Source organism: Macaca fascicularis, chromosome 4 (assembly GCF_037993035.2).
Source record: "Macaca fascicularis isolate 582-1 chromosome 4, T2T-MFA8v1.1".
NCBI classification, from domain to species: Eukaryota; Metazoa; Chordata; class Mammalia; order Primates; family Cercopithecidae; genus Macaca; species Macaca fascicularis.
This window is the reverse complement of record NC_088378.1, coordinates 53734347-53760704: the sequence shown is the minus strand read 5'-3', so window position 1 is coordinate 53760704 and position 26358 is coordinate 53734347. Positions and strand designations below refer to the sequence as shown.

Below are 26358 nucleotides of genomic sequence, written 5' to 3'. Positions count from 1 at the left end.
GGAGCAACCAGGGACTGGCAATCCAGTGGGGTATGCTGGCAACAAAGGCCACAGGGAAGCTCTGCTTCGGTAAGGAGGCAGTAGTTCTGAAGGTGGATCAACTACAGTATGGACTAGTTTGTCTAATGAGGTCACTGATGACTTTAGAAGGAGCTCTTTTAATACAAATGTAGAGGCAGAAAGCAGATTGGGAGGGATTGAGGGATGAGCAGGAAGTCAATAAGTACAAAAAATGCCCAACTGTTTTGTAAATTTAACTGTGAGATAGAAGCAGAATTGTAACCAGAAGAGTACAGAAAGACATCACTTTTTTTTGGTTGTTTTGTTTAAGACAGAAGATTCTTGAGCATGTTTAATCTCCAGTGGAAAAAAAGGATAGACTGAAGATATAGGAGAAAGGATAATTTGTAATATAAGTTTCTTGAAAAGAAGGAGAATGTTGATGTATAGAAAGTAGAGGTTTCATTGAAGTCAAATATCTATTGAGCCCAAAAGATATAAACATAGGTGTTCTTATCTGAGAATGGGAAATTATAGTCATTGCAGAGAGGACAGGTCTGCCAGATGTGACTGTAGAAGTAGGTGACTCAAGTGAGAAGGAGAAGAAAAGATGCCAGAAGATTAATCAGTGAGACCTGAATTTTGGATGAGTTGTCCAGACAGACAGTATGTAATATCTAGAGTTGAGGTATAGAGTAAATTAGGCACCAAAATTCTTAGTGAATGTAGGGTAGGGTTCAGTAAATTATAGCAAAGAGTAGAGTTGGGATAACTGGGCTTCAGGAGGCTCAAAAAATGGAAGTTGTTATACAAATGAGAACTAATGCTCTGAAACCTGCATTTGCGTACCAGCAGTCAAATGCAACACTCAAATCCTTCTTTCAAAAGGGCTGCTGAGAGACCAGTATGTTTAGAGGATAGCCAGGTTCTAATTAGAGCAGGAAAGTGAAGAGCAGTATTTCTACAAGAGGTAGAAAATATGAAACAGTTTGTTTCATGAAATACAAGTTCCAGGGGGCGCCAGCGAAAGGTCCAGCAGTGAAAGAAGAAAAGTGAGAGGGTGAACAAGCAGGAAGGAAGTGCAGGACAGTATAGGAGGAACAGAATAGGCAAGGATACGTGATTGAGAGCATCATGACCTAAGGATCATCTAGTCCTGTTCCCTATTGGTGAATCCCCTGAATACATTTTACAGTCAGCCCTGTGTGTCTGTGGATATAGCCAACCATAGATCAAAAATATTTAGAAAAGGAAAAATTTCATGAAGTTCTAAAGAGGAGAACTTGAATTTGCAGCATGCTGAGTTTACGTTGAATCCACGCAAATGAAATGATGTGTAGGGATTACATAAGGTAATCTGGAGATGATTTAAAGTATACAGGAGGATGTGTGTATGTTAAATGTAAGTACAGCATCATTTTATACAAGGGCCTTGAGCATCCTGGGATTTTGATATCCACAGGGGTTTTGGAAGCAGTCAGTCCCTCACAGATACTGAGGGAGGACTGAATTTTTAAAGCAAATGCCTAAGAGTTACTGAATGAAGAGGTAGGTGACTTACGGTGCAGCCCTGAGGCATTTGACAGTTACTCTTTATCCTGCCTGCAACACAGAGCTACGCTCCTTCCCAGTCCCTCTCTCTGCCTTTCTTCCCACTCCTATAGTTTCTCTTTTCCTTCCCATAAAGATAGTCTTTCTTAGCCCTTCCTTTTTTCTCTTCATTCTCTTCCTCTGGCCACAGCATCTCAAGGGCCACAGATGGCCTTTGTGGCTAAGAAGAGGTGGCTCACCCTTAGGTAAAAGCATGCATCCCAGTACAAGGAACTGGCGTAAGAAAGAACTGCTGTGTCGGGTTTTGTGCAGAGAGGTTAAGGAAGTGATTGCTCTAGCTACCAGTAAACAGCACAACCTCTACGAAACTGAGGCATTGAGCCCATCAAATCCAAACACCTGTTCATTTTATGGCAACTTTCCTAGACACCCAGGATAGAGATTGGCACAGTTACATGTGCCGTGCTGTTGGAGCAGGGATATCAGTGTATAAATACTGTTTATTGTGCCCTCACTTCTCGCTGTCTTTCATGGGTATTGATGAACACGTGAATTAACTGAAGCATCTTTAAAAAAAATTAAGATTATAGAATTTACTAAAGATAATTTCCCTTTGATAAAAAGATGCACATGTACGTAACACTGAATATTGTATCATTGTGCGGGCAAGTTTTATCCCTCCTCGATGTCCTCACATTGCTTCATGCCATGTTTAGGTTGGCTCTTCGCTGCTTTTTCTGTTACCATTTGTGTCTGCCACATTTGCCTTGTGCTTCCTGTCTCTTCTTCTGACTTCTGTCACATTTCTGCCCTGCTGTCTGTCATGTCCTCCTTGAAACATCTGCTTATTGTATTCTGAGACTTCACCCCTCTCTTGTGACTCTTTGAAACTTCCACATAAAAGGTCATATTGCCTATTTTGGATTTGTATGTAAATAAAGATGGCTGTGTGTAAATAATTAAGGCATTATTTTCAAATTTTAGAACTACTAGTTCCAATTATTTCTAAACTATTTATATTATTGTTGATTATCAAATCCCTGATCTTTAACAAACAATACTGATAAGTAATTTTTTATTTAGTTGAAATATTTATATTTTCTGAAATATGAAATTTATTTCTGAAATGGTTATTTCACTGTATTTATGTCAAGATTCTCAGACATAGCAAACCATATATCATGCATAATGCTTAATCATATAGCTGTTTTGTGGATAAAAGATATTTGGAAAACATAAAACTACTATTTATTAGTAGTAGACATTTTTAAGTAGTATTTCTTGGAAATAAGAGATTTTCCAATGTAAGGAATGCTGTTGATTGACCATAGATACAAAATGAATACTAGGATCACAAATGTCCTGTTTGGTGGATACACTTAAGTTGAAGACCATTTCTTCCCTAGCAACAGTGTGACAGTATTCCTAAATGACCTTTGGAACCTACTGGGCATCTCACAAAGTAAACAAAATTCCCCTTGCAAGTTCTGACAACTGCCAGGCATTTTGGATGGTGAAGTGGGCCTCCTGGCAGAACATATGGCCCATGTGTCTTGTTCCCTGTGTCTTATGTTTGGCTAGGTTTCATACAAAGCGTTTTGCCAGTGGAAACCCTGACCCTATAATGAACAAGAGTCTTAGATAATAAGAAATTTCTGTCCGGGAGAAAATAGACATAACCACTACGTAGATACAGTGACAGCAATACAGCACCCTCTCCACCCACCACATACTACACAATTGCTTCTCTTGTCAAACTTTTAAGTATCTGACCATCAACTGGCCTGCTTTTTAAAATAAGTATTTTTGTTCATTCTCTACCTCCATAAACTTTGACTCATTAGACCTGGGATGTGGTCCAGAAATCTGCATTTTTAGCAAGCAAATATCTTAATAATAGAGATACCTTATATGGCCTGTTTGTAGGAAAAAAACTCTGTATCTCTACATTCCAACTCACAGAGAAGCCTAGCCATAGTATTGTAGAATTCTACATGTGGAATCCTGTTCTGTTCTTTTTTAATTTGAATTTTTGTTCAATTAATTTAAAGATCATTTGTGACATCTGTCTCACACTTTTAAAATATAATTAAAATAAACATCTGAGTGGAAAAAAATGAATTATGAAATTCTGACTGAGTTTAAAATGGGAATAAAATAATTTGGTAAATATAATCCAGAAGTGATTATATTTAAATATATTTATCTAAATATTCTTATATAAGACAAGATTTGTATAACATGAACATTAACTGGTAAATTTGGAATGCAGTTGTATATTTTTTGTTAAAATATGTTATGACTAAATATAATTGCAAAAAAAAATACCATTTCTCTTTCTGTTCACTGGCCAAGTTAATACTTGTAATTCTGAACTGTTAGCCTCATGTTAAAGTTATCCATAGCTTGCAATAAATTGAACACACAGTAGAGACTTCTAAGATATGAACTAAAAGTTATCTTTATGAAATTATCTTTATGAAAACATCATTTGTAGAGTATAAACTCCATTAAAAGGTAGAGGACTTTTCATGAGGTAAGGATGTTGTTTTATTCACTATTTTATATGAGGCATTTGGAACAATACTTGGCATATAATAGACACTCAGTAAGTATTTGAATGCATGGATGGATGACAATTGAATAGTCTGTATACCTAGTAACCCTAAGAGCCTTTGTATCCAAATAAAATTCTTAACTTTTTTTCCATTGCTAACTTACATCTTTGAAATAATTATGCAGAATGTTTAAAAGAACAGGATAATATTTTTGTGGCCTAGTACACTTGTAAGATTTTCCACAGCCTAGACATAATTTCCATTGAGCTTTATTCAAATATCATGTGAATGCTTGAAGAACCCAGTACTTGCCCTACGCATGTGCTTAAAAAGTATTTCCCCTTTGTAGCACCAATCATACAAGCTTCATAACTGCACTCAATTGTATCTGTGGCCACCAGTATGGGTTTTTAGCATGGTCAACAGGTGCAGACAGAAATAAAACAATGTTAACTGATCTTACTCAGCTGAACCTACTATGGACAACACACACACATTGAAGGAGTTAGCTCTATTTCAAAAAGAAAAGTCTAGAATAAAAGTAACAGAAGTCAGAAAATACCAAAATAGGAAATAACTTTTGACTAACAATCCTCTTAATATAAAACATTTTTGGAAGTTTTTCCTATATATTTGTGTGTATTTCATATGTATGAATACATATATTAATTAATATATATAAAATCTCTAAAGATACAGCCTGCTTGTTGACATAAAGTAGTCTCCGAACAAGAATGTTCTCTCTTTTGTTTGATTAAAAAAATAAGACTGGGCCGGACACAGGGCTCCAGCCTGTCATGCCAGCACTTTGGGAGGCCGAGACGGGCGGATCACGAGGTCAGGAGATCGAGACCATCCTGGCTAACACGGTGAAACCCCATCTCTACTAAAAAAATACAAAAAACTAGCCGGGCGAGGTGGCGGGCGCCTGTAGTCCCAGCTACTCGGGAGGCTGAGGCAGGAGAATGGCGTGAACCTGGGAGGCGGAGCTTGCCGTGAGCTGAGATCCGGCCACTGCACTCCAGCCTGGGCTACACAGCGAGACTCCGTCTCAAAAAATAAATAAATAAATAAAATAAGACTGAGTGTATTCATCATCTTCATTGCATTGACTTTTCTCTGATATTCTTGAGGAGTCAGCAGCGACTTTAGCTCTTAATTTTACAAATGGAGCTAAGCATGACCATGGGAATCCACAGGTCCTGCACAGAAAAAGAGGTGGCAGAAAGATGTGGGCAGATGAGGTAAATAGAAAAAATAGAAAATGGCAAAGGAAAAGGAAGAACTAGATTGGTGACAAAGGGATATATTGAGTAACAAGCTCTTAATTCAGGGTGATGGATTGCCAAGCCCTGTTTCAGATGGTGCTCCAGTATTCACTTATAAAGTCATTGAAATGAAATACAAAGCAACAATACCTTCCTAGTCACTGAGCATTATTTTTCTTTTATATGTGTAAATCAAGTGCAAGTAGCCCTTTGCTGCTGCAGCAGAGAACTCTCATATGTGTTCTCATTCCTTTCCTTTCTCTCTTAAGTAAGAAATCTCAGTAGATAGGATATGGACATGAATCGAAATAGAGTAAAGCCAAGCTACAGTGTATCTTTCTACACCAATACTCAGATTTTCACTATTAATGTTGCACCCTCTTTTTTCCCTAATAATAAGTCTTCAGTGCATAAGAAGCAGTTCATCCCTCTGAAATTGCATCAGTAAAATAGTTCATTTCATTCTGGAGGGGAGAGGATTAAAATCTAGATCGGATGCTACTTGGTTACTTTATTAGAAGAATTTTTTCAGTCTACTGAACATACGGCAAAGAAACAAAACTGAATTTTCTGTCATTTTAACACATTTAACAACTTGTAATTCAAAGGTTAGATTCTCCACATTTTACAACAGGAGGCTGCAACTATAGAACACCTTATTCCAATGAGACTTAACTCTGATAAAAACAAGTTAGTGGCACCTGTTAGAGCAGATAAGAAGCCACATGACATTTCTGATCTTGAGTTGTGTTACCAAGTGACTTCCAGGCCAAACTTCATTGGAAATACTCTTTATTGGCCTTTGGTGCTATTGGGTCTCTACTGTTTTTTCAGTGTGTTGACTTCCTGCCCCAAATTCTGGAGCTTCTAACTTTGCACTTTATTTTCCAGAAAGTGAAAGACTTCACTTTACTTCACTTCTTTATTTTTAAACATTTTAGTTCTCCTGGCTGCTGACTTTGTGTCTTGAGTAGAAAACCAGGAGAGATAACAGCCATGAGCTGAGTGGGAACACTTTGTATGTCTCCCATCCCAGTTTTCTAGTTGACCTTAGAGAGAATTAGTGCCTTGGAGAGAAGAATGACAAAGATACAGTCAGTGAGGGTACAGGACAGAAGCTGTGTCCTTACTCCAAAACTGGGCCTTGGTCATTAATGTTTCAGAAACATGAAGGAAAACCAAACATTAAGCACAAAGTTAGGATTGGGGGTGTGTGTGTGCTGAAGAGACTAAGGAGAAAGGATGGGAGTAAGGAAAGGGACAATAATGTCAGAAGAGGACAGAGATGCTTATAGTTAAGTACAGCTTTATCAACCTAATATATTAAGAGATTATCTAGCAGGTTTGTGGGATTTCTCTTCCCATGTACACTCTTCCCTAATGCATGACATTCCCTAATGCATAACATAGTATGCATCCCTAATGCATAAGCAAAGCTTAACTTTGCATCTGTTTACTGCTGTAGCTAAATAATGAGTTTGCCTGAGGCTACCAGTTTACCTGTCTTGAGAATGTTCATACTGTGTTAACAGCTTATACAGGAATAGATTAGTATCCACATTTCCTTTTGTTACTTTTTTGCTTTTTTGCAAGCAGCCTTGCCTGTATGTAACCCATTCCCTTTTTCCTGTGTTAATCTTACCTTTTTTTAACAATGTGAATATTTACTTTCTATAGCAGTAACCGCATTGAGTAGTCTTCTCAGAAGCCGGCAGATTTGAACCCAAGTTTATTTACATATTTAAAATAGAAGAAACATGAAAAAGAGCAGTAGAATGTGTGTAGTGCTCATTAAGACAGTATAAAGCATTCATTTCAATTGCCAAACCAGCAGATAAACCATCCTTTTATGTTTTTCTCCATATTCTGTAACATGCGTTAGAGTGTTATGTATTTGGAGACAAGGGAGTGTGTTTTTTCATCCAGTTCCTTGTATAGTTCTTTGTTAACTCCAAGTGAAAAACTGTATATATTTGTGGTAGTATACAACATGATGTTTTAATATATGTAGATATTATGGAAGGATTGAGTCAAACTAACATATCCATCACATACTTAACCAATTTTTTTGATAAGAACATTTAAAATCTGCCTTCTTAGCAGTTTTCAAGTACAGTTGGCCTCCCATATTTGCAGATTCTGCATCAGCAGATTCAGTTAACCGCAGATAAAAAATACTCAAGAAAAACCCAGCAACAATAAAAAATCACGATACAACATATTTAAAAACCACAAATTTTTAAAAGACACTATAATTATTTACATAAGAGTTACATTGTATTAAGTATTATAAGTAATACGGAGATGATTTTAAAGTATACAGAAGGATGTGTGCAGGCTATTATGTAAACACTGCCATTTTATGTAAGGCACTTAGCATCTGCAGATCTTGATATCCAGTGGGAATCCTAGAACTCCCCATGGATACCAAGGGACAGCTGTATACAATACATTATTATGTACTGTAGTCACCATGCTGTACAGTAGATCTTTAGATCTGTTCCTTCTGTCTAACTAAAACTTTGTACCGTTTAACCCACTCCCTTCCCCAACAAACTCCAGCCTCTGGTAACCACCGTTCTGCTCTCTGCTTCTGTGAGTTCAATGTTTTTAGATACCACATGTAAGTGAGATCATGCAGTATCTGTCTTTTCTGTGCCTGGTTTATTTCAGTTAGCATAGTGTCTTTCAGGTACATAGATGTTATCTCACCAGACAGGATTGATTTACTTTCAGGTAAAAACATATTCCATTGTGTATATATACCCTGTTTTAAAATTTATTCATCAGTGGATGGACACTTACATTGATTCCATGTCTTTGCTACTGTGAATAATGCTGAAATTAACTGGAGAATGCAGATATCTCTTCCACATGCTGATTTAATTTCCCCTGCATATATACCCAGAAATAGAATTGCTGGATCATGTGATAGTTCTATTTTTAATGTATTGAGAAACCTCTTTACTGTTTTCCAAAATGGTCCTACTAATTTGTATTCCTACCAGTAGTGTACAGGGGTTTCCTTTTTCTCCACCTTCTCACCAATACTTACCTCTTGTCTTTTTTATAATAATCATTGTAACAGGAATGGGGTGTGTATCTCGGTGTGGTTTTAATTTGTATTTCCCTGATGATTAGTGTTCTTGAGCACCTTTTCCTATACCTGTTACCTATTTGTATGTCTTCTTTTGAGTAATATCTTTTCAGGTCCTTTGCCGAGTTTTTACTCAGGTTGTTTTCTTGCTCTTGAGTTTTTTGAGTTTCTCATATATTTTGGATAATAACTCCTTATCACATGTGTGGTTTGCAGATATTTTCTCCTTTGCTGTAGATTGCCTTTGTTAATTATTTCCTCTGCTGTGCAGAAGATTGTTACTTTAATGCAATCCTATTTATCTTTTTGCTTTTCTTGCTTATGTTTTTTGGGTCGTATCCAAAAAGGCTTTACCAAGATCATTGTCAAGTAGTTTGTAGTTTTGGGTCTTATATTTAAGTCTTTAATCCATTTTGAGTGGATTTTTATATATGGGGTGAGATAAGGGTCCAGTTTTATTCTTCTGCATGTGGATAACTGGTTTTTTCAGCACAGTTTATTGAAGAGACTATGTTTTCCCCATTGTGTGATCTTATGTTTGTTAAAGATTAGTTGACTGTGTATGTGTGGGTTTATTTCTGGGCTGTCTCTCCTGTTCCATTGGTCTGTATGTCTGTTTTTATTACTGTAGTTTTGTAATGTGTTTTAGAATCAGGGAGTGTGATATCTCTAGCTTTTTGCTCAAGATTGCTTTTGTTATCCAAGGTCTTTCATGGTTCCATATGAATTATAGAATTGTTTTTTTTCTATTTATCTTTGTCTGTTTTATGTTGACATAGTAGAATATTTGAGACTGGTTAATTTATAAAGAAAAGGAGTTATGGCCAGATACGGTGACTCATGCCTATAATCTCAGTGCCTTGGGAGGCCAAGGCAGGAGGATCACTCAAGGCCAGGAGTTCAAGACCAGCCTGGGCAACATAATAAGACTCTATCTGTATGAAAAAAAAATTTAAATTAGCCAGGCATGGTGGTGCACACCTGTAGTCCCTCCCAGCTACTTCGGAGACTGAGGTGGGAGGATCACTTGAGTGCAGGAGTTGAGGGTTGCAGTGAGCTGTAATTACACCACTGCACTCCAACCAGAGTGACAGGATAAGACCCTGTCTCAAAAAGAAAAAGAAAGAAAAGAGAAAGTGTACTCGGGAAGTTAAAGGAGATTGCCCTTCTGGTGAGGGCTTCCTTGTTACATGATAACATGGCTTAAGTCACAGGGGTAGCAGACGAGTACAATGAGAGAGCAACAAATAGGAGGAGGAAACTTACATTATAACAGCCTGCCCTCACAGGAGCTAATTCTTCTTGCACAAGAAAGAATTTACTCACTACCAAGAGAATGGCACCAAGTCATTCATGAAGGATCCACCCCCATGACTCAAAACACCTGCCACTAGGCCCGACCTCCCAACACCTCCATGCTGGGTATCAAATTTCAGCATGAATATCGCTGAGGACAAACTCAAATCATAGTACTATTTCCATGAAAAATGTCATTGGAATTTTCATAGGGATTGCATTGAATCTATAGATTATGTTAATATTTATGTAACAATATTAATTATTTCAGTTCACGAACATATGTCTTTCCATTTATTTGTGTTCTCTTTAATTTTTTTATTAATGTTTCATAGTTTTCAGTGTACAAATCTCTCACCTTGATTAAATTTACTCCTAAGCATTTTTTTTTACGGTATTATAAATGGGAATTTTTTCTTGATGTCCTTTTTGGATCATTCATTGTTAGTTATAGAAATGCGACTGATTTTTGAGTTTCTTTTGTATCCTGAAACTTTACTAAATTCATTTATTTTAACAGGTTTTTGGTGGAATCTTTAGGAATTTGTATATATAAGATCATGTCATCTGCAAACAGTTTAACCTCCTCCTTTGAAATTTGAATGCCATTTATTTCTTTTCCTTGCCTAATTACTCTAGCTAAGACTTCCAATACTATGTTGATTAGCAGTGGCAAGAGTGGGCATTTGTGTTTTGCTGATCTTAGAGGAAAAGCTTTCAGCTTTTCACCACTGAGTATATTGCTAGCTGGTAGGCTTGTCATTTATGGCCTTTATTGTTTTGAGGTACGTTCCTTCTATACCTAAGTTGTTGATAGTTTATTAAAGTATGTTGAATTTAACAGATATTTTTTCTGCAAATACTGAGATGATCATTTTTTTCCTTTATTCTGTGGTGTATCACATTTATTGGTTTGCGTATGTTAAACCATCCTTGCATGCCAGAGATGAATCCCTGTTGATCATGGTGAGTGATCCCTTCTAATGTGTTGTGGGATTTGGCTTCCTAGTATTTTGTTGAGGATTTTTGCATGTTTTCATCAGAGATACTGGTCTGTAATTTTCTTATAGTATTCTCGTCTGACTTTGATGTCAGAGTACTTCTGGTCTTGTAAAATGAATTAAGAATATTCTCTCAAGTTTTTTAGAAAAGTTCAAGAAAGATTGGTATTAGTTCTTCTTTAAATGATTGTTCGACTTTACCAGTGAAACCACTAGTTCCTATGCTTTTCTTTGACGGGAGACTTTTTATTACCAACTCAATCTCCTTACTACATACTGGTCTGTTCAGATTTTCTATTTCTTTGTGATTCAGTCTTGGTAGATTGTATGTTTCTGGGAATTTATCCATTTCTTGTAGATTTCCTGATTTGTTGGCATATAGTTGTTCATAAGTCTCTTACGATTTTCTGTATTTCTGTGGTATCAGTTTTAATGTCTCTTCTTTCATTTATAATTTTTTAAATTTCACTCTTATTTTTTCTTAGTGTGCCTGAAGGGTTGTTCATTGTGTTTATGTTTTCAAATAACCAACTAAGAATTTCATTAGTCTTTTCTGTATTTTTTTTTCCGTTCTCTATTTCATGTATTTCTGCTCTGATTTTTATTATATCCTTCCTTCTGCTGACTTCTTACTTTGCTCTTCTTTTTCCAGTTCCTTGTGGTGCAACATTAGGTTGTTTATTTGGAACATTTCTCTTTTTTTATGTAGTTGTTTATTTCTATAAGCTTCATTATTAGAACTGCTTTTGTTGAATTCCCATACCTTTTATTATGTTGTATTTCCATTTTCATTTGTCTCAGGGTATTTTTAATTTTTCCTTTTAATTGCTTCATTGATCCATTGAATGAATGTTCAAGAGCATGTTATTTAATTTCTATTTAATTTCTACATTTTTGTTATTTTTCCAAAATTCTTCCTATTGTGGATTTCTAGTTTCATTCCATTGTCAGAGAAGATACTTGATGTAATTTCAGTCTGAATTTGTTTTCAAGACTTGTTTTGTAGCCTAACATTTTCTGCTAGGAGAGTAGGAAGTAACTAGACTGGGATGAAATGGTTCAGAACTGTAGCATTTGGAAGGGATCATTGAGCGCTACCACTGAACTGGCCAGTCGTTGATAAAAGTGAATGCTCTGTTCTTTTCCTCCATAGAGTTAGCACAACAGTGCTAGGAATGTTGGTTACAAAAAAATTATTCTACTTTTTTTTTTTTTGAACTTTTAGTAAGAAACATTAATTGGTGGAAGAATTCATAGTTATCCTGGTATTTCACTTGAAATATTTTTGAAAGTAAGCGCTTGCAGGGAACATGGATGTTTTTGTCTAAATTCTGAAATGATCACCTTTACACTAATTTCCTATTTTCTCTTCGCTCTTATTTGAGATAATTATTAGACTGAAATAGGTTCTTTGTAGTACATTTCTAATCTTGCAAGTATTCTTGAAAATCTGCGTATCCAGAGAAAATAAGTGTAGAATCATTATTTTAGCATGAGGATTTTAAAACTTTTTCCATTATTCTATCTTGCTGACTTAAAATTAGTATAGCTTTCTTTCTTGTTTTGTTTGTATTTTTACCTTTGAATGTTTCTTCATGTAAAAGTGTGTTGAGAGGATTGAGGGAGAGGGTTATGCTGCTGTGGAAATATTTTTCTTTCTTTTTGGTTAAATCTGCCCTCCCTTGTGATATAATCTAGGTCATTATAGTGTTCATATTTAATATCTCAGAAAGATAGTAAGTTCTTGAGTGTTTACTCCTTACCAGATGTTAGGCTAAATACTTTGTATACATTTGCTCCTTTAATCATCACAGCCACCTTTGGAAAGAGATATAATTATCATTCAGCCCTGTTGGACAGATGAGGAAACAAAGGGTTAGAAACTGTAACTAGTGAGTTGCAGAACTATGAGTTCAACTTAAATTTCTCTCATTCAAAATCTCATAACCTTAATTTCTCTGTCATACCATCTCTGAGAGTACTCCAGAAGGAAAACTTTCTCACTGAGGGCTGCAGAAATACTTGCACTATTTTCCTCACTTTCTTATTTCTCCATTTTAAAAATCATTTTTTCACTTTCATCCTCATCTGATAGAAATGGTTATGGAAGATGCAAAAAAACAAAAACAAAAAACAAAAACCCAGTGTCTAGCTTTGTATGAATCTGTCTCATTCTAAGAGGCCATCATTTGTACCTCTGTCATTGTTTTTGGTAATACCCTTGCAAGAAAACGTTCTCTGTTGGTTGGATCCTTCACTGCTTAAGTTGGGAGTTTTGATTCATTGTATTCTTAACATTTCTAATGACATAATATCTGAAGAAAGGAAGAATAAATGAAGAGTGTTTTAAAATACCATTTCTGCTAATCTAATGTAACAAAATTTTGTAACTATAAAACCTGACTACTTAACTAAAAGATCTTATCTTCAGGGTCATAGCACTGAATTACTTTCTGGCATTCTTTTACATTCAAATGTCTGGGTGTAAATTTAGTGACTTCTACATTTCGAAGCTAAAGAAAATTTCCAGCAAACACAGAATGGAAAAGAGTAAACACATATGCACTTGATAATTTGTTTTGATGCATTTGTAGCTTTGATAATAAAAAGTATTTTATATTGCTTTTCCTTTCTATTCTTAACTAGATTTTATTTAGTAGTAATGTGTATTTTTTGTGTGTGTTCAAAGGGCAGCCATTCTACAAAAGTGGAAGCTGTGGTCAGAACTCTGATGAAAATACAGCTTAGAGATCCAGGGGCCAAAGCACTCGTTTTCTCAACGGTATAATCAACATTTTCATCCTCAATATTAACTCGAACTGATTTTCCCTCGCTAATCAGTTTGCAGCTGAGAACTAATTTTTAATGTTTACTCTTTGATTTTTTTCCAAATCCATAAGATAGAATTATTTTTAGAGAAATGTGATGATGCTTCACAAGGCAATTTGTATAGCTACATTTCATGATTTTTTATTCGTTTCGTTTAAGGATTTTCTTAGTTTAATATTTTTAAAATTGGAATTTCTGACCTTGAAAGTCTCATTTCACAAGAATTTGGGTTAAAAAAAGAAAATCTACTGAATAAAGTGTTGAGTAAAACCCCTAGTTTTCATTTTAGAAAACTAAGTAACTATATTCCAGTGTGCACTCCATTATGTATTTTCTACTGTTTGTTTCTCTTAATTCCATTTTCAAAACCAGCATTTGATGCAAAAAAAAAAAAAAAAATACTGTTTCAGATAGAGCTAAATAATATTGATGGTACTACATTTGAGAGTTTTGGTTTTGGTTTTATTTGCTTAACTCCAGTATAAAAGTCATTTTGATTTAATTACTTTTCAGATACCCTTAGATAAATGTTACATATAAATATTGGTTTTCTAATTGTTTTATGTGTTCTAGTGGCAAGATGTATTAGATATTATTTCAAAAGCTCTCACTGACAACAACATGGAATTTGCACAAATCAGTCGGGTTAAGACATTTCAGGTATGTTAAGATTTTACTCCTGGTTTTTGTAGTAGATACAGTTGCAAATTGAAACTGCTGTTAACTAGCTTAGTTACATTTATTGTCTTGTGTCACATAAGCCACATAAACAGCATCTGAGTTCTTGATTAATTATAAAGTGAACATTTAGAAGCAGAGAAACTCTAGGTATTTTCAGTCTATGTAATTATACCTATATATAACAAGACCATTGGCTTTTTAAAGATCTCCCAACTTGAGGTTCTTTTTTTTTTTAAGTACAGGAAAAGATTGCCTATGATACACCTGTTGAATGGACAGGGGCCTCGCATCGCAAGGATTAAGTTCTAAAGTCGCCGTCAGGCAGAACTGCATGTGGTCACAATTATCCTTACATCATGCTCAGCATAGTGACAGACGTATGACCTCAGGCACACACAGAGACCAAATGAAAATTTAACAGATTCATGTCTCTTATCTCACATTCACTCTTGCACATTCTTTCTCTTTCTTTCTTTTTCCTCTAACCTCGTATAGCTTAATTTGCATGCATAACATGCATCTGTCTTGTGATTCCTCTAGATATTATGAAGAACAAGAGAGCTTATATGATACTTTTTTTCATAATTAAAATCAAGTGACAAGTTTACATTTTCTAAAGTTGGTTATTTTGCATTTAAGTTTCTTAGCTGTTACATTTCACAATAGTAATAGATAGCATTAGACATATTTAAAGTGAGCTATTACATACTGCTCTTATTTTAACTGATCCAGCTAAAATTAAAATGTACCTTTCTTTTTTAGGAGAACCTTTCAGCATTTAAACGTGATCCCCAAATCAATATTTTGCTGCTGCCCCTGCACACAGGTTCTAATGGATTAACTATCATTGAAGCAACTCATGTTCTCTTGGTGGAGCCCATATTGAACCCTGCCCATGAGCTTCAGGCCATAGGGAGGGTGCACCGAATTGGACAGACAAAGTAAGGACTAAAATTAGAATCAGTCACATTTGCTTCAGTTTTCTGAGAAACCAAATCAGTCTTTAGACTGTTCATTTATGTTCATCATAGCCTACTTGTTTTTAATTACTTCCTTAGATACTACATTTTTTAATTATTTAATTATTTTATAACTTATTTATTTATAACTTTTTAATTATTTAATTAAAAGGCATGAGATTTCCAACCCTCCCTTCTCTCCAAGAAGCAAACCCCCAGATTGTCCCAAATTTTTCTCTTCCCTCCCACAAAAACCTTATCACTTTATCCAAAAAAACTTGTTAGAAATACTTAAGACAGCTACAAAGTTGAAGGCATCCATCATGCCTTTGAGAATGGAGTTTTGTCTAAAGTAGTCCCGTGTTTAAAAGAAGATATGCTTTGTACATGACTGAAAATAAATGGCTCTTTTTAAAATTCTTAACCTTAAGAAAAGACACCTCCTAGGTCAGCTCCAAGAGATGATTAGATTCAGTTTAAGGCCCAAAGCAAACCTAATAGTGAATATTATTATATGGCATGTATTAGCTTTATTCATATATCAGAATAGACAGTTATCTTTGATAAGGCCTGCTAAATGTGTTACCTTCTGGATGTTTAAAAAAGAAGTATCTTTTTTATTTAGAAATGTTAAATATCTTCGATGTTTAAAAAAGAAAAAAAAACACACATCCATAATAAGCACTTATTAAATCAATATTTATTGAGTACCTACTGTATGTCAGGCATTATTCTAAATACTAAAGGTTCAAATTGAATGATACATAATTTGTTTCCCCAAGTAGGTCACTGTGTAGTACAGGAAGCACGGTTTAAAGTGTTGGGTAGAATGTGCAGAAGTATAATAATAAAAGGACTGTGTTAACAAAAGAAGGTAATGATCACTCGAGCCCTACAGAGTCAGGAAAGGCTTTATGATGTTGAGTCTTGAAGGAATAATTATTTCAAAGTTGGCTGGAAAAGGGTAGTCACACAGCCAAAGAGAGTTAGATATGCAAAAATACAGTGGTGGGAAATGACATGACATTTCTAGGGACTATAAGGAGTTTGGAATTGTTGCAGTATAAAGTATGAGAAAGGGGTCATTGGCAGGAAATGAAGTCTTCTGTGTCATACTCAGAAATGTAGACTGCCCTGTAAGTAGTAGCGGGAGAGAAAATAAAGGATTTACTTGTAAACAGGGAAGAGACATGTTTATTAAACCCCTTAACAAATAGGGCAAAGTAACTGTAATAAATGCAGGCTTCTTCTAACTTACCACCAAGTGTCATTTAAAATGCAGTCACGTCTTTACTTGGTTTTTTGTTGGTTTTCTTCTATGTTTTTAAATATTGATATTTTGTCCTACCAATGTTCTTCTAAAGCATAGGCTGGACTGGTCTCATATTTAAAACCGTAAGTCCAAATGGCCATTCAGCATTACCCAACAATCTTACTATGCCTCCCAAGTGAATCTGTTTTTTTCTACCTTCTGAGGAGTCTGTCTTAAGTCTGTCTTCTTTCTCACCATTGCAATCTTGCCTCGTACAGGGGAAACATATACAATCAGATTAGAAGTACCTCATCTTTCCATCATCAACTTGAACAGTCTGCCTGCATCAGTACTCAATGCTTTTTGGTAGATTTTTATTGAGTATCTTCTGTGTGCCAGGTACTGTTATGGGAACATGAGATGTCCTCATGGAGCGCAATTCTAACTGTAACGGGGTTGGTAGACAGAAAGATGGTAAACAATAAACATAAGTACAATCTAGACTATGTTCGGAGCTGGAAAAGTAGAGCAGGGTGAGGAAGTAAGAGTGCAGTGTTTGGGCAGGAAGGCATGCAAGGCCTTATTGAGAAGGTCTGAGCAAGGACTTGAAAGAAATGGGAAAATGGGAAAGTTAGTCACGCAGCTCTCTTGCAAAAGAATGTTCAAGTAAACAGTGCATTCGGTGCAAAGGCCCTAAGTCAGAAGTATGGTATGTTAGAAGAATAGCAAGGAGCCACAGTTGCTAAAGGGGAGAGAAGCAGGAGTTGAAGTGAGCGCACTCAGTGGGGAGAGGGATTATATTGGGCCCAGGAAGCCACTGTGAGGACAGTGCTTTTGCCCTGTGTGAAATCGGGAGCCATTGGAAGGCTTTGAGCAGAGGCCTGGCATATCTTAAGTTTTAAAAGAATCATTCTGAGTGCTATGATGGGGTGGGAGTGAAGGGGAACAAGGGAGAGTAGAAACAGGGAGAGTCTTGGAGGCTATTGCAGTCGTCCTGGTGAGAGATGAAGGTGACCTGGCCATGGCGGTAGCAGTGCACATGGTGAGGAGTGGTCAGGTTCTGGATATATTTTGCAGATAGAACTGATGGTACTTTTGGACAGACTAGACATGGGGTGTGAGAGGGTCAAGGATAACACCATGGGTTTTGGCTTAGATAACTAAAAGGATGAAGTAACCTTCAGCTGAGCTGGAGAAGTCTACAGGGTGGAACAGATTTGGTAAGAGAAGAACTGACATCCAAATGGAGATTTCTTTTCTGTAACTAGATGTACAAGTGCATTAAGTCACGAGACTGAATGAGATTACCTAGGGGTGAATTTAGATAGAGATAGAATTTAGACAGAGGACCATGGACTGAACTCCAGGGCACCAAATTTCAACTACTCTAGGAGAGGAGAAGAAACCAGCAAAGGTAACAAAGATCAAGCAGTGAGTTAGAAGAAAACCAGAAGACGGGTGTCCTAGGAGCCAAGTAAAAAATGTACCTCAAAGAAGAGGATATGGTCACCTGTTGCAAGTGCTGTGAAAAATGTCAAGGAAGATAAGGATTGAGAATTGATCATTAGATTTAGCAACATGGAGATCAAAATCAGGTTAAGTGGTAGAGGTGACAGTCTGACTTTAGTTTTGGAGAAAATGGGATTTTGTGTATTTCTTATTTAACAAATACTTGTATAACAAAGAGAGGTTAGGTAACTTGCCCGTGGTCAGACAACTAGTAGAAGCGGTAGCAGATTTCAGGCACAGCCATTCTGCCTTCACAGTACAAGCTTTAACCACAGTGCACTGCTGCTTCTGTGTGGCTGGTACAGCTAGTATTTTGAGGAGTTTTGCTGCAGAGAAAAGGAAGAGAATGAGATCAAGAGAAGTATTTGTTTTTCCTTTCAAATGGGAGAATTCGTAAGAGAATGATTCATTAGAGACAACAAAAACTAGTGAAGGAGGAGAACAGGGAGAATGCTTGACAGTGTCCTTAAGTAGCCAAGAGGATACGGGATGGAACACTGAAGTGGAGGGAGGGGTTGGTAGGCAGGAGCATGGATATGTCATCCAGTAATAAGCAGGAAAGTACCTCATATGCCTTCCCTTTTATTACAGCACAAGTGTCCCTTTTCTTTCAAAAGCCACTCATTCATTTGTCCTGGACTCCATTCCTTCTCGTATTTTCAAGGACAGGTATACATTTCCCTTGTACAGGTTGAGTATCCCTTAACTGAAATGCTTTAAGTGTTTTGCCTTTAGAATTTTTTCAGATTTTAGAATATTTGCATATACATAGTGAGATATCTTAGGAATGAAACCCCAGTCTCAACATGAAATTTATTTATGTTTCATATACAACTTCTACACATAGCCTGAAGGTGATTTTATATAATATTTTAAATAATTTTGTGCACGAAAGCAAGTTTTTACTGTGTTTTCACTGTGACTCATCACATGAAGTCAGGTGTTGAATTCTCCACATCACGTTGGCACTCAAAAAGTTTTGGATTTTAGAGCATTTTGGATTTTGGGTTTTTGGATTAGGGATACTCAACCTGTCATATATTACTCCATAAATATGTCTTAATATTATCCATCTTTAAAAAGAAAAAAACACTCCGATACATCCTACCTCCATCTCTACTTTTTTATCCCCCATTCTCTGTCAAACTGTCTGGTTTATTTTTCTCTCCACCATATCACTGAAGTGAGGCTTATAACATTTTTAGTGACCTACTTCTTGCCAGTGGTCTGAGGCTTCTTTGTCTACACCCCTTCGATGAATTTTTCCACTCTTAGGGCTTTAGGTAGCTTTTACGGGTTGACGACTCTCAGGTATATATTCCCCAGCCCAGACATGCCCATATAACTCCTATCCCAGGTGCATATATCCAGTTCTAGCTCTGCACACATATCTCTGGACTCACCGTGGATACCTGTCTAATAGTTATCTGATAGGTTTCACATGGACAAAATAAAACTGTGTTGCATCTGCACTCTCACTCCCACCCTGAGCTTTCCCCATCTTATAATGTGGCACTGTCATCTGTTCCTGCCCAGATCAGAAATCTAGGACTCTTCTATATTTTTGTTTTCACATCTCACATCCCAGTCATCTTTTAAGTTTTGTCAGCTCTGCCTCCAAAAGATATTCCAAATCTACTTGACTGCTGTCTTCTCCACTGACACAATCATAGTGCATTCACCCTTACTTACCCAGATGACTACAGAACTTAACTGACTTCTCTGGTGCTCTTCTTGCTGAACAAGAAGTACATCCTCCACACAGTCGCCAAAGGGATTTCTAAAGTACAGTCAGGTATACATCAAATCATGCATACAAACCCACCAAGGGCTTTCCATTATAACCACAATACAATTCAAATCCTTGGTCACATCCTGGAAGGCCCTGTGTGACCTGGCCCCTGCACACTTCTCCACCCTTATTTTCACCTCTCTCCCTTGCTTGCAGGATGCTTCTGCCATGCTAGCCTTCTTTTGGCCTCTTGAACATGTTAGACTTGTTCCAGGCGTGTTCCCTTCCCGGGCAATGTGCTGTTTCTTCCGTTTGGATGTTCTTCCTACTCCTCCTTTGCCTACTGGCCTCATTCCCATCACTGTTGTTTCAGTTTGCATGTCAGCCTCCTCTCAGCATTATATTTACTTGAAACTGTCTTACTCCTTTATATGTTTATCGTCTGTCTCTCGTTAGAATGCCAGTTCAGGAGATTAAATAGTTCATTTTATTTGCTGCTGAACCCCTCCCAGCACCTGCCACAAGTGGGCACCAACTGACTGATGAATATAGCATGTAAACTGTGAAGTCAGTTTGTACTGATTTGTTTTACTGTGTTTTTAAGCTTAAAATTCTTCTGTACCTTTTAGACCTACTATTGTACACAGATTCTTAATTAAAGCAACAATAGAAGAAAGAATGCAGGCGATGCTGAAAACTGCTGAGAGGAGGTAGGTAATAATTTATGACAAGTAGAAGGGGGAAGGTTTTCCTGTTAAAAGTTTGTATCTTTGGAACTTCTTCACTTAGATGACAACAAAAAATACAACACAAATACTTCTTAAAAGCAAGGTCTGACGTTTTGCCTTTTCACTGTTTCCCAGTCAGTGCTCCAGACTTTGTATATTTGAATTAATGTATTAATCATAACATAAATATAAACTATACTACATTTCTTTGCCACATTGGATCACTTTCTAAACAAAATATATCTTTATGCCTGACGTAAGCCTTAGTCTCATATGTGTAAACTAAACTCTTATTGCTACTTTCTACATCACACTTGTTAGTCACGTGCAAGTATAAATATCTGAACTTTAAAATTTGATTTTAAAATTTAAAATTTGACTGTAAAATTTAAAATTTGGGAGTCTGAGGCAGGTGGATAACCTGAGGTCGTGAGTTCGAAACCAGCCTGGCTAACATGGCGAAACCCCATCTCTACTAAAAACACAAAAATTAGCCAGGCGTGGTGGTACATGCCATAGTCTGAGCTACTTGGGAGGCTGAGGCAGGAGAATCGCTTGAACCCAGGAGGTGGAGGTTGCAGTGAGCCAAGATCGTGCCACTGCACTCCAGCCTGGGCACCAGAGCAAGACTCTGTCCCAGGGAAAAAAAAAAAAAAAAACTTAATTGGTTAAGGTTAATTGTGGTGTCAATCCAAAGACAAAACAAAAGCAGAGAGACCAAACCAGTCTTAATTTTAAAAGCTTGACTCTGGAATCATAGAATTTTCTAATATTTATGGTATAATTTATTTAAATCTTTTTGAAAACATAAATCTTTCTACATCTTTAGGAGGTAGGTAGGATTGGAAGGTACCCAAGGAAGAGATGATTGCCTTAGAAGGGATTGTCACATAGCAAAGAAGCAATTTGAAACCACAAATTTTCTTCCATTGTTGATTTCTGGGAAGGAAAGAGGCTTCCACAGGAGCCTTTTTACCTAAAACATGAAGGCTTTTTAAAGTTCTTGTTCCCTTGCGTATCAGACTTCAGTGATTTTTATTTAGGTTGTTTTAATAAAATAACAGTTATGAGTTGTTTGAAATTCTCTTGAAACAATTTAACTTTAGGTGGTAAGAAGGTAATTTGTAAGGTGAGAGCCTTAGTAGCAGTTGTCAAGGGTTTTATTCTTTGTTCTGTTAATTGCACAGAGAAAAAAACATTTTGACAAACCCTAAACGTAATATATAGAAGTCTTCACTAGTTTTGACAAGGTATAACAATGATCTTATCACTTGCTTTCCTCTGGGAGTTTCTTATAGCCCAGTTACAAAAACTTAAGAAAAAATATGTGTCTAGTTCGTATTACTACAAATACAATCGCTGATGGCTTGGGGTTTCTTTCTGACTGTGCTCATTTGGAAAACCTTGCAGTCACACGAACTCATCAGTGAAGCATTCAGAGGCTTCCGTCTTGACCGTGGCTGACCTGGCAGACCTGTTTACCAAAGAAACTGAAGAGCTTGAATGAACTACACTTGATTCATTCCATGGACTTTAGTGTATTAATAAACTTTCATAGCTGTAGAGCAAAGTTACAAGTTTTAAAAACCCAGTAGATAACAGTTACCACTGTTCCTAGTTGAATGAATTTGTTTCTTGTTCTGGTTATACAGTGGCCTAGTACTTACTGAGTCCTTTTCAATATACTGTTTTCAAAAGATCTATAAAGATTTTTAATTTTACACTCCTAATAAAATATTTATTTTTTGTCCCAAATAATATCTATATCTGACAATACAAGGGAATTAAGAGAGGTAATGTGTACTTTTCTTATGAAAAGATCAGTCATAAAAAGAGTTGGAATAAGAAAGTAAACTAGTCTAGTTTTATATGACCTGGTATATTCAACCAACATAGATCTCAGTTTTTGGAAGGGCCTTCAGTATCTTTAGCACATGATTCACCAGTATCTTGTTAGTAATATTTTAAGTAGATGGTGAACTACATTAACTCATTTTTTGAGTAGGCTTATACCATAACTTTACAACTAGTAATTTTGCAACTCCTTAGAATAAGTTAATGTCAGACAGTTATTTCTTTCTTCTGCATCTTGCTACTGAAAACAAAAACAATGAAAATACTCATATTTCTATTATGTGTAAAGTGGTGTTAGTGTAGACAGTTAACTCCAAATAGATTTTTTTAATGTATTAATGATTACCTTAAAATTATCTGCTTTCTCTACTCTTAATTTTTCTTATTGTTAAAGTTTTTATATGTTGTAAGATTGATGTATCTGTAAATATTGCAGTTTTTATGATTTTGTTTTATTATAACATGGAAATATGGCAGGGTTTTGTTTCAATCATTATTATACTGATGTCTTGGATTCTTTTCCTCTCCCATGTTCTTGTGTAACTAGAACTTTTCAGCCAGTGATATCTGAATTCATGGTAGAGTTGTTATTTCACTCTAGTTGTTCCTCCCTTAAGCACGAGTCTTTGACCTTTTGAACAAGAGAATGCCATGTTCACATAAGCGAATCGTTGCAAGTGGTAATAACCAAGTGTTGTTCTTCTGTGAGGAATTAATGGACTTTGAAATTGCTGAATAAGGAGTAGCTTGTTATATCCTAGCCATTTGATGTAATGCAAATGTTCTTGTTTGGCTTCCTTTTCTTTGAGCCTTCAGAGTTTTAAAGGACCTTCTTTGACCCTCAGGACTTACTAGCTCCTAGTCAGCTGCCTGGAAAACTCATAGAACCATCCCCTGGATCCCATTTGTCCGAGAGGCTTTGGTGCTCAGTTAAGGTGCATTTTCTTACTCTAGGTTTATAGAGTGATGTAATTCAACTGAAGAAAACACACACATGCTTTTGGTGCTTATTCTTCAGTTAAAAGGAAGTATGCATTGATTCTTTTATATGAAATTAAATCAAACTTATTTTTATAGCTCTTTACATATTAAAAAGAGCTTTCCTGTACATTTACGTGCTTAATTTGCCCAACAATCTTGTGAAGTTGATATAATTAATATCATTCCTGTTTTAAAGGTAGAGAACTGAAGTTCAGATACATTGAAACTTTCTTAGGACATGTAGCAAGTAAACAGTGGAGCCCAGGTACCCTGACTCCATATCTTACATTCTTTTACTAATAACATGTCATGCTGAGATTCAGAAGGCCCATGCTTATAATTTAAAAATGAGACTACTTCAGTATTTCTTTGTGTTTATTTTCTACTATTCCTTTCTGAGCTATGTTTTAGAGAAAACAATTTGATATGCTTCAATTTTGTAAAAACAAATTACATATATATATAAAAATTATCTGTATTAGACAAAAACTGTTTTTATTTATTTCTGTAAGATATCAATTAAATAAATATTTTAGTGGAAATGAAAATTGTGGAATTCTTTGATTTCTGAGCCTCAGAACATATGGGGGTTTTTTATTTTTTCTTTCAATAAAAGATATCAAAATGGCTAATACTACAGAATCCCATATTTTATATACATTTGTTACATCTTAAAAACAATTATGACAGTTTCCAATTGTTCAAAACAAATACAAATCTGTTCCTCACATTTTCTTGGCTGCAAAGGATTTTTTAAGTTTTCTTCCTCTATTATTTTATAGCCTCTGAAATATTACTATGTTTATAAGTAGTTGTTCTTTTTTTTTTTTTAAATTTATTTATTATTATCATACTTTAAGTTGTAGGGTACATGTGCATAACGTGCAGGTTTGTTACATATGTATACTTGTGCCATGTTGGTGTGCTGCACCCATCAACTCATCATTTACATCAGGTATAACTCCCAGTGCAATCCCTCCCCCCTTCCCCCTCCCCATGATAGGCCCCTGTGTGTGATGTTCCCCTTCCTGAGTCCAAGTGATCTCATTGTTCAGTTCCCACCTATGAGTGAGAACATGCAGTGTTTGGTTTTCTGTTCTTGTGATAGTTTGCTAAGAATGATGGTTTCCAGCTGCATCCATGTCCCTACAAAGGACACAAACTCATCCTTTTTGATGGCTGCATAGTAAATCCATGGTGTATATGTGCCACATTTTCTTAATCCAATCTGTCACTGATGGACATTTGGGTTGATTCCAAGTCTTTGCTATTGTGAATAGTGCTGCAATATGACCCAGCCATCCCATTACTGGGTATATACCCAAAGGATTATAAATTATGCTGCTATAAAGACACATGCACACGTATGTTTATTGCAGTAGTTGTTCTTAAATGGGTGCTATGCTAATGAACCAGTGAGAAAAAATGAGATAGCCGCAATTGTTAGAATAGCCCCAGTCATTAAACTTAAATGTGTTTGGACCTGGAGAATCATTTTCTGTTACATGATTCCATATGAGTTTACTAGAACTGAAAAGATATGTACAACGTAAAGTGCATATACCTTACTTCACAGCCGTTTTGCTTCAAACCCAGATAACTTTACTGTGTTTATTGCAGCATCAGTGTTTCTCTTTGTATGTGACCTGAGCTGAATAAGCCATGCATTCAGTTTTACGAATTGTTATCTTTCATAGCACATGAACAACAAACTAAAAATCTTAACATGATAATTCAACATGCAACTACTAATACTTTACAAATAATGATCAGACCAACTATTTATCTAAATATTTAGGAACTGAATTTAACAGTGCAAGATTAATCACCAACACAAGCTCTCCTTTCAGGTGGACAAAGTAAGAAATCATGTCTTTTTAATCTCCTGCTCTCATTTAATAGCTCTTCCAGTGTGCTTAAGTTATTTGTGTTTATTAAACGACAAGATAACCTTTCAGAAATGCAGAGATCACCCATGCTGAATAACCTCAGGCTTACTTAATTCAAATAAAAGGTGTCTTTCAATCTTTCTAGAATTTAGGTAAACAAAATCCCACAATGTGCCATTTCATAATTTTTAACTGGCATACAAATGCAAAAATGGAATGTAAAAAAAAAGAATTTAAACCAATTAAATGAATTAAAAACCAATGCAAAAACAAAAAGAAGGCATTACAACAGAATACTACAAGCAATGCATTTTAAGCCTGTCTACTCTGATAAAGGACACGTAGTCAGTAAGACTTCTTCAAAGTGAGATCAGTTAACTGTTTATAAAATTTTCTGTTTACAAGAATCCTTATGTACCTCTGTTACATTGTGAAGCCGACATGAATGCTTATCACATGTAAGGGTTGAATTTAAATCATTTGCAAGCCTTCCCTTAGAGGAAGGCTATGTAAGTAATTGATAACCCCAAAGGGGGTTCGAGCCCTATGCTAGGTATGTGGTGTTGCCTCTGAGTTACAAAACAGATAGTATCACATCCAGAAAATAGCACGAGTACTTGGCAGAGGCCAGAGTTGCCATCTCCAGCCTTCCCTTGCCTTCAGACAGCCTTTCAGGGGCATGTATAGCTCGTCTTTGAAGAGTGAAGGTCCCCACACCATCCTTGTATCTTCTTCATTTAATGTCAGTGACTCTCAATACTGACTTTGGGGACTGACTTTGTTATCTTGAAACCAAATTTTTATTGCAGCTTACGCTTCTTTTCCTGCAAAATAGAAATTTTAAAAAAGCAGCCTCCATTATCTGTATAAAGATCTTGTATAGGTGACTACTATTATTAAAATCAATAACTTTTTCTCTCCCTATCAAAAAATCAGCCTTTTTTAAATGGTCTGCCTTTCCAAACCCTATTGTTATCTTTGTCTCTCCGGTAAACCTGTTCTTAATGCTCCATACCTGCCTAGAGAGCATATTAGAGGAGCGATTTGTCCAAAGACACATTTTCGATCTATGGGATCTTTCCAGACCTGTGATTTGTATGTGCGCACAGTTCTGATCACTGACTCTTCCAGTATTCTAAGGAGCAAACATTTGTGCTTATATTTCCTTAGAAA

The 26358-nt window shown here is 36.1% G+C and overlaps 1 protein-coding gene across 8 annotated transcripts in view; it reads left to right on the top strand.

Moving 5' to 3' along the window:
* Positions 1-23844, top strand: part of SHPRH (SNF2 histone linker PHD RING helicase) — a 90919-nt gene extending 67075 nt beyond the window's left edge. For 6 of the 8 annotated variants that reach the window (XM_074037199.1, XM_005552067.4, XM_074037201.1 and 3 more), the window contains 5 exons: positions 13461-13553; positions 14174-14260; positions 15044-15222; positions 20363-20443; positions 21872-23844. In XM_074037199.1, coding sequence (XP_073893300.1) covers positions 13461-13553; positions 14174-14260; positions 15044-15222; positions 20363-20443; positions 21872-21968 — 537 coding nt within the window. In that variant the 3' untranslated portion in view covers positions 21969-23844. Of the gene's footprint in view, positions 1-13460; positions 13554-14173; positions 14262-15043; positions 15223-20362; positions 20444-21871 lie in introns of those variants that run through there. The other 2 variants (XR_012433513.1, XM_074037200.1) reach the window with 2 other exon arrangements.
* Positions 23845-26358: the final 2514 nt, after the last annotated feature.